This window comes from Empidonax traillii, unplaced genomic scaffold (genome assembly GCF_003031625.1).
Source record: "Empidonax traillii isolate 1590-97213 ecotype Southwest subspecies unplaced genomic scaffold, ASM303162v1 scaffold496:size689020, whole genome shotgun sequence".
Lineage (NCBI taxonomy): Eukaryota > Metazoa > Chordata > Aves > Passeriformes > Tyrannidae > Empidonax > Empidonax traillii.
The window spans coordinates 1-9,503 of record NW_020955689.1 but is presented as its reverse complement, the minus strand read 5'-3'; the positions used below and the strand labels follow the sequence as shown (position 1 = coordinate 9,503).

At 46.2% G+C, this 9,503-nt stretch overlaps 1 protein-coding gene across 1 annotated transcript in view; it reads right to left on the bottom strand.

Moving 5' to 3' along the window:
- Nucleotides 1-8,095, bottom strand: part of PDIA4 (protein disulfide isomerase family A member 4) — a 13,669-nt gene extending 5,574 nt beyond the window's left edge. The window contains exons 1-5 of the mRNA XM_027896426.1: nt 8,067-8,095; nt 7,912-8,036; nt 2,662-2,836; nt 701-906; nt 298-436 (exon numbers count right to left, since the gene is read on the bottom strand). Of these exons, the coding sequence (XP_027752227.1) occupies nt 298-436; nt 701-906; nt 2,662-2,836; nt 7,912-8,020 (629 nt within the window). The 5' untranslated portion in view covers nt 8,021-8,036; nt 8,067-8,095. The remainder of the gene's footprint in view (nt 1-297; nt 437-700; nt 907-2,661; nt 2,837-7,911; nt 8,037-8,066) is intronic.
- Between the last annotated feature and the right edge of the window lie 1,408 nt (nt 8,096-9,503).

The window sequence follows — 9,503 nt, the reverse complement described above, 5'->3', positions numbered from 1 at the left end:
CCAGAGGCCACTTTTAAACTAAGGACCAACCATCTTTGGTTTTCAGTATCTCAGCGTGGTCCCAAATTAGTAAACAAGGAGAATCCTCAGTGAAGATTTCGACACCACCCCTTGCTGAGACATAGATGTAGTCTAGTCTTCGATTGATTTCCAGTGTGATCCTAGGTTCAGATTAGAACTATACACACCTGCACAAGGCAAAGATGTGTAAAGAGGCATAACAATAGAAAACAGGCTCATTGAGCCTGTTCAGGCCAGCTGTGCTGGGCAAGCACAGGTGGCTGCCTTCTTGCTTACCATGGAGCATAAAACTCCACCAGGATTATGTCAGCACCATTCACGACATCGTCAAAATTATCCTGGGTCAATACCAGAGTAGCTTCGGGTGGAGGGGTCCAATTGGGGTCAGAAACCTCCTTCACTTTGGCCACAATTGCTGAAATACAGTTCAAGAACCCTATTAGCAAGTGTGCATTACCATAGCACTAGCATGTCAAATGCAAGAGATGATAACAAGAATTTAAAATTAGAGAGGCATGCAGCCAGTTGAGAAAACAGGAAAATTTCAGCTTTCATAGCATTATTCTGCTTAAGATAAGGTAACTTGAGATTAAAGCCCTTCAAAATAGTCACGTCTTAAAAAGCAAGATCATACACTACTTTGCTTTCTTACAGAGACCTGCAAAGGGCTGGTGCTTACCATCTTCAGTCCTAGAACCATCATAGTCCACAGGCTGGCCTTTTTTCAGGATTTTGATGGTTGGGTAGCCACTGACATCGAAACGACTTGCTAGTGAAGTGGCTGCCGTAGCATCTATTTTGGCAACAGGAATAGGAGGGTCGTTTTCCTTCAGAGTTTTGGCTATTTTTTCATACTCAGGAGCAAACTGCTTGCAGTGCCCGCACCTGTCAGAGGAAGACACACATAGATACATAAATGCACAACAGACTCGCAGAGGTTATTTTGCTGCTCTGCGTTTCCAGGATGCCTTCTGACAGATGTTCACATCATCAGCACAGAAATGTCTGTCTTGCTGTGTGTTCAGATCATGGAGAGATAAAGCTTATGTTCAAATTAAGTAACAAATTAGGTAACTATAGCTAATTTGTTCACTTCCCAAGGTTGGGTTTTTTTCCTAATTTTCATTCAACATGCAATGTATTTCCCTATGCTTTATAAAGCCATTGTAAAAAAATTCAGCAAGTGCTTTCACAACAAAACTGTAAACCTTGTACCGTGCTCCTCCTTCCTTCCCGCCCCTACAAATACGATCCCAATTCAACTTCAGCTTCTCCCTAATCTAGGTTTATCTTCTCTACCTAGCACCCTAAATTGAACTAAAGAGAAAAATGAACCAGTAGGCAAGCTGGCCTAATGAAATCTCACACCCACCATGGTATCACAGCACCTGCTCCCTCTCTGGCCACAGCAGAACTCTCTGGGAAGAACAGAGGCCCTGGTTGCAAAAGCTGGCATCACAAAGGATACCAGCATAAGAAAAGCCAAATATAGCTTGACAAGCTGAACATGAAACCAGGAAAACATAGGGGGGAAAAAAAGAGGAAATATGTGGCAGATAGCCTGTGCTCCTTAGCCTCTCAACTGGCAGAATGGGGAGCAGAAAAAAGGAGAGGTGTTTAGTCTATGACAACACACATCCTTCTGCTCAGATAAATTAAGCTTCATGTTAATTTCCATGCAGGCAAGCTACAGCTGCAGGATTAGTACCTACAGACAAGGAGGGATGAGATTCTCTGTAACAAGGATGGCACTAGTTAAAATGCAACTCCACCTCAAGATCACATTCACTCTTCTTTTCAAAGACTGGAAAAGGAGCTACAAGTAAGTCATCTTTGTATCACTAAACCACAATAGAAAAGAGGTTCTGGCTGCAACACTAACTCAGCAACTCGACTAAAAATATTTCCTACTCTTGTTTTCCCCCAGCAACCATCCCTATTATTTTTGTCCATAAGAATGCAAGAGAAGGTATGTTTTGGCCTGAATTCTTTGTCTCAGTTATATGAAGGTAAGTCGACTGTATCTCCCCTGAGCAGACTAGTGGTCCTGGGATGCCAGCAAAACTATCATCATTAGGTAGATGTATGAGCCACTGCTGAAACTGATAATACAAATATGTCCTTAATCACACCACACCCTTCTGGCAAGGACAAAAAGGTGAATTTGAAAAGAAAAATCTTCTAGTAATTCCACTACTAGGGAAGTCTCCATTTAGATGAGGAAGTGCACAAGTTCCCAGTGGTCCAGCACAAGGGCAATAGCAGGCTGCGAGACCACACTGCACGATTTTTCTGGGGCTCACTGGGACCATTTCTGTTCCTTGACAGGCACAAAGCAGGGAGGACCAAGGCTGCCCTTTCCTTGCCATGGGTTCCTTCAGCATGGCCCACATCTGTGGAGAAGGAATGGGCTGTTGGCTATTACATGGTATAGGGAAAGGGAAAAGGCTTCCTCCCTGCCACCAGAACCATCTCCTTCCCTGGACTACAGTAGAGTTCTGTGCATCTCCTACAGGCAAACTGCTCCCATGTCATCTTTACAATTGCAACCCAAGTTCACTATTTAGGAGTGTGTCCTGGCAGAGAAGACCTCGACAGCCATCTCATCCTGGACATGAGGAGATACCACTGTGAACCAACCATGGTGCGTAGAACTCCAGCAGCACGGTATCCTTGTCCGCAGTAAAGGTGTCAAAGTTTGCATCATTCAAGACTAAGACACCATTTTCTTCTTTAACTACAGAATCATCATCATCTTCATCATCATCTTCATCATCATCATCCCCGTCATCATCAGCTTCTTTTGTAACAGACTCTGGAAAAGCAAAAATGCGATAGATATTAGATTGTGTCAAGTTTGATACTGAAGTTAACAGTACCAGGTTAAAGATGGATCTCCTCTGGTTAAAAAAAAGTATATACACAGGTTTCTGCTCCACGTACACTGACAGCTATCTCAGTTCGCAAAGAGCTTGGACTCAGATGTTGGACTGTTTAATTTTTGTCCACACTACACCAGCCAACAATATCAATATTTCAATGAAGTGTCAACATCTATTTCCAATTCCAGGGCAAACTAACAACAAGAAATAATACACACAGATCTACATAACAGTTGCCACCAAGGTACACTGGATATATTGTTGAAATGTGGGGAAGCAAGACATGTTTCATTGGGCAAGAAGGGTACAGAAATGACACCTGAATTCAAACAGAAGCCCTTCATCATGCAGTTGAACAGCTGCCACAAACCCAAATGTTACAACTTCGCTAGTAACAAGGTGGTTTGGAGGCAGCACTTGAAAATGAAGCTTCTCTTCTGACTGCTCCATCCCACCTCTGCCACCTCAATATATCTTGCTTTCAATTACAGCCACGTTTCAGGTCTGCAATTCATTGAGGAGTCTTTCCACTCACAGAAGCATCAATCACTCTGCTCTGGATCAGCACCAGGCTGCACTGAGTATAAAATCAAGTAAGTGACTGTTTCAGGAGTCCCATGAACACCCACTCCTATGCACCTGGCAGATGCAAGGTACTCTCCTAAAAGAAAAATGCAGTGAAAGCTTCTTTCAAACAACTTTTGGGGAGGCCTTTGATTTAAGGAGACCAAAACTGCTGGTCCAGAACGGGCCTTTCAAGAAGAAAGCAGATTTGTTCAATTACCAAAGCAAAATTAGCCCGTGAAAGCTGAAGCCAGGACATTTCAACTGGTTCATTCTTTGTTGGCTTGGAATTTGAGATGGTTTCTTTAATATTCAACCTTTCACATGTTCCTTTAAACTTTTTTTTTTTTTTTTTTAGCTGCTATCTTTCAAGGCAACCAGACCCTCCTGAAGGCTTTTAAGGAATTTCAGTTACAGAACAAGTAATGATAATACCTCATCCCAAATGAAAACTGTAAAACAACGAGGCTAAGGCCCTGTTGACCACTGGGAATCACAGGAGCATAACGAGGTTAAAAAAAAAAAGGAAAAAAAAAAAAAAGAATTTAGGTTTCTTGGTCAAAACAATTTTTTCTATATTACTTTAACTGGCTTTTGACTAAGCTGACAGGGGTTAGTGCAGCAGTATTTGGAAAATACTCTGATTTCACCTGGAATTTGAAAATTAAGAATGATAAATGTGTACAATCCAGGTATGAAAAAGTGAACAAAACAAATCCCACTTTTCTCAGGTTGACAGCAGACCACGGGAACAATCTTGCCAAGGATAAAACTATGCCACTAGATTGCAATAGCTATTTTTATGTTAGAAGAAAGCATGCAAAAATAAGTCGATGTGCCCTCAGAAAACAGCATGGGCTTGGAGAAATTATGTTCATTTTAATTAGAAATCAACTTTACATACCACGAAATTATTAAAGCTTCTGATGAGGGGAGAGATCACAGGAGATCATTTATCACACAACAGTAGTCACCTGGATTAGGTTTCTTTAACAGCTATTCCTGTTTCATCTGATCTTTGAAGCAGCTAAAAGCACTTTTTTGCCAGCAGACAATGCCTCCTGTGTTGCAGCACTTGCTCACCCTTGAGGGAAGTCCCATACCTACAGGACTGCCCTGGTGAAACAGCTGGTTTTCAGGGGGCTTCAGCAGGCAAAACTTCTGCCTTACGTGGGTGCCCAGCATCCTTGAGGGCTATGTTTCACCACAGGGTGTTCCTGGTCGGTCTGTGCATGAATTTCCTGCGAGTTGTGCAATGCCATTGCTTTTCCGTGCAAATTGCTTCAGACTTGGGGTTTTCCTGACACAAAGGAATTTGAGCGAAACTAGCTGGCCGATTCTGCTCGTGCATCTCAAACTGACCACCAGGTTGTGACCCTCATTCCTGCTTACTACGCTAGCTACCTGCCCCCAACAGAGGCAAAGGCCACTGCAGCTACTGTGGCACAGGCTCATGGTTTAGAAAACCAAAAACAAAGCATCACCTGCAAAAACATCCTGCACAAGTGGGAAATGTAACCTTTAGATCCAACATCCATCCCTGAAATCATCTGGTATCTTTCCCTGCCAGTGGCTGTATAGCCTGCCAACATAAAACTTCCTTGACAGTGGCACCTTGTCATGGGCATTATACACACCCATTTCCTCCTCCTGGAGATGGAGGCAGGACAATAGCAGTGTAACAGCAGGACTCCACCTTTTCCCACGTGGGAGGAGGACATGCTTTAAAAGAAAAAAGATAACCACACCTATGAATTGGTCCTTAAGTGTGCAAACTCCATCATAGCTGCCTCTAACACCTCCTTTACTGTTGGGACTGAAGTAACTGTTTCACGGACCTGGTCAGGCATGGGAGCAGCAAGCAGGACTTCTTTTCTTCAAGAGCAAGAAACTTTCCTCTGCATTAATGATTTACAATTTAAAGAGAACAGACACAGAATGAGTCTTACTGAGACACCTGAAATACTGGAAGTAGCTAATAAATACTTGCATAAGACAGCTTATGAAAATAAAACAGCTGCCCCCAAACTGAAGTGTCTTTGTTTCTTAAGGATACTTGGAAAGCATGTGGACAAGCCAACATGTGGCATCTGTGGCTAAAACCTGCCCTCCACTAAAATATGGATCACTCCCTTTTACTCCAAAATATCACTTCCACAAATGTCAACACATTACTACACAAGTCAAAAAAACATGGTGAAAACAGTACTTATTTTAAGACTTGAAGTACATGATGCTGGCTGGCAGACCTTCTTCAGGATGACAATTACTCTAAGTGAAATTAATTCCTCCAGTAACTTCACTGTACACTCAGCATCTATCAGAAATCTGGCCTAATAACTTTTTCTTAAGAAAAGTAAATCCCACACAAATAAAGCTGCATCCAGACATCAACAACTTCAGGATTCTGCCTGAAAGTTTTCTTCTGAGGAGCGCAGTTCCCCAATTGGATGAGCTCAGTTTTCAGAATCCCAGAAGTCAAGACTCATAACCTGTTGCTAGGGCACTCAAAAACGCTTTCAAAAAAATCAGTCCTCCTTAAGCTTTTCTGTAATGGATCCTCTACATGATTCCTCCTTTTCCTTCAGCAGGATGCTAAGGGTGTAATAGTCACGATCCAGGCTAACCTTACTTTGAGCATATTTGCCTCACTGTCGTAGTTGAACTTCACCTCCCAATATATTTGCTGTACAAGAAGCCAGGTTTAATCTGTACTTTTCATCTCCTGCACATTCAATGTACATAAAATCACTTGCTTGTTGCAAAGAAAACTTATTCCACTTCATACACATCTGCATTCCGAGGGCAAAAATGGAAATGCCCAACTACGTGCATTTTTAATGCAAAGGCTTTGAAAAGCCTATTCATGACCTATATACAATTTTTAGATAGACAACAGAAACTGATAAACGATTCAAGTTGTGCGGTGGATTAGCGTTCGGCTTCCACAGAGCAGGAAAGACTTCCATCACCCTGTACCTTTGATCCAGAGAACTCCTATAATGAGAAGAACAGCACGTGTGGGAAATACTGATGAGAGCCTGAGCGTGGCCCACAGGAAGCCGAACTACTGCTGTCAGCCACAGGTAACACTGTAACACCACAGGTCCTACTTCATCCCATGAAGGCAGCAGGGAAAACCAGTGCTCGGCTTTGTCACATGCCACAAAGCGAGAATAATTCAGTGTTCTAGCTAAAAGCAGAGAAATAGACATAATACTTGTGTTTCAGTTTGCAACTGAAAAAAAAAAAAAATGTGCTTCACAGGAAGATTTTGTATCTCCATTTCCTTTCTGCAGATGCCATATCCTTTAAAACAAGTTTCTTGACCCTCATCCTACATACAGTTAATTACACAGATAAGGTAACTGATTTATATGTACTTCTTCCAGTTTTAGTGCCTGTTCAGTGAGCAAGAATTTGCAGGACCTGAGTTCAGGTCATCCATAATCCAGTCTCCCTGAACGCCCTCTAATACTTAACATACAGGAAATATGAAGGATGCAGGATTTACCAAAATCCACATGAAAGAAACTTTAAACTAAAAAAATAAAACCTTCAAACGCCTGCCTCCTACGTTCAGGCACGTACTAAACTCAATAAGCCTGAGCAGCTTTGTTTCAGCTAATTTTGGAAGAGGAGACACGCGTCAGTGAAATTCAAAGACAACGGGAAGAAACACCAAGCAACTGGCAACACTGGGCCTTCCTCCTGTGAAAAAAAAACACAACCCCATCAGTCTGAAACACGCAGAACGCACAGATCCCCCGAACACAGGGGTAAGGAAAAGAGTGCTCAGCCACAGAATCACAGGATGGTAAGGGTTAGAAAGAACTTTAAAGATCATCTAGTCCCAACCCCCCCGCCGTGGGCAGGGGCATCTTCCACTAGACCACAAAGTGGCCTTGAACTCTGCCAAGGATGAGGCATCCACAACTTCACTGGGAAACCTCTTCCAGTGTCTCACCACCCTCACAGTAAAGAATTTCTTCCTAATATCTAACCTAGATTTCCCTTCTTTTCAATTTGTACTCATTACTCCCTCTCCTATCACTACAGACAAAGAGTCCACCTCCGGATAACGAAATCGCAACGAGTCGGATACGGAATAACGAGTCGAAACAATGAAACCGCAAATTTCCCGGCGATTTAAAAGGCAGGGATTCCCAACATGGCTAATCATTAGGTGGCTGTTAACTCCGTGCTTGGAGGAGGTGGGGCACAGCCGCCCCACGGCGCTGGGACAAGCGGCTCGCCCAGACCTCAGCGCCTTCCTGTGGGGGTTCAGCGCCCTCCCCAGAGGCCTGGAGGACCACCCCGGCCCCAGTGGGGACCCTCCATCCCGGGCTCCCCGCAGCGCTCAGCGCCGGGGCCGCGCCCCCGCCTCCCGCGGGGGGACCCAGGACGCGCCGCCGGCCCGGCCACGGCCCCGGCCCGCGCTCACCTCCGTCGCCGTCCTCCTCCTCCTCCTGGGCGGCCGCGCCCCGCGCCACGAGGGCGATGTGAGCCAGCCCGAGCAGCAGCACCAGCACCCAGAGCCTGCGCACCCTCATCCTGATCCCGATCCCGATCCCTATCCCGATCCCGATCCCTATCCCGCCGCCGCTCCGGGCCCGCTCCCGTCCGCTCCCTGCGCCCCGTAGGCCCCGCCCCTCGGGCACGCCGCGCACGTTGATTGGCTGTCGCCCCGCCACGCGCTCCGCGTGGCCGCCAATCGCCGGACGTCACGAGGGGCACCGGCGCGGGGTGCGTGGGTCTCGCGGGACTGGCGGGGCGCCCCGGGGGACGCGCGGTAGCCGCGGGTGGGGGTCACAGGCAGGACCGGTCGGAGCGGCGGCGGAGAAGCGCCCGCAGCGCCGCGCCTTAGAACCGCCCGGGCGCTCTGAGGTGCCGCCCCGCCATTGGCCGCCGCCGCGCCGCCAACCGCGGACCGCCACGCGGGGAGCGTGCGGGCGCTCCGGAGGCGGAGGCGGGCGGGATGCGGAGGCCTCGCCCCCCGAGCGCAGGGAGCCACATCGCCCTTCGGGATTGGCGGGCTGGCGCCGAGGGGCGGGGCCAGAGGGCAGCGGCAGCCTATGGAGGCGCGCCGCGTGCGGCGGGGCGGGGCTTCTCCCGTGAGGGGGCGGGGGCACCCTGAAGGCTGCGGTGGGGCTGCTCAGATAATTCTTGCATTCCTAAATACTTAAAGTCGAATTTAAGTAACTTATTGCCGTGTTCGACTGTGACGGCACTGCCGCCGTCCGGAGGCTACTCTAGGGGTCGGGGTTTTCTGGCACAGCGAGCACATCGGTAGCGCCGTAATGGCACGGGAAAGGTGCCACAGTATAATTAATTTCTGGCAATGGTTGTCCAAACGCTTTTTCTGGTGGACATCTAAGATTTAACTAGGCGGTGCTAAAACCTGGAGTTTTGGTGCTCGAATTGCCTGTCCGGGCCCGTGCTTGGGCAAATCACAGCTGCTCATTGGGTCAATGAACAATTCCTTCGTGTTTTACAGAACTTCTGACTCTCAAAGGGGTAGTTTGTAAGGAGTGTGATAAGCAAATGTCTCCGAGGTCTAATGAAGCGCAAGCTTAAAATACAAATCCCACAATTTTAGGGGACACAGAAGACACTGTGTTGCTCTGAAAGAATATTGATGCATCTAGATTGCCATTTGGCATTTGTAAGTGGGTTTGAAAAGTTTGTAAGGGTTGGAAAAACACATTAAAGACCTGCAGTATTCTACATTGCAAAGTTGTAGCCTGGGATTCACTGCCTTTCCTCAGCTCGACTGCCAAGCAAGTTATTTTGAAAATACACTGGCTGATACAGTAGCAGTTCTTCAACTTACCTGTCCTGATCTGAACAAAGTTAAAGCTGTCTGCATCTTGTCAAGATTCTGATCCTGATCCTGCCTGGTTTTGGTATAACTATAAATATTAGTTTGATTAGCACAGATATTCAGTAATTTGATGATAGCACACAACCAGATTGGACACTAAGTGTTCTGAATGGGAAAAATTAAAGAGTATGGAAGGTTTTTATTCAGAGTCT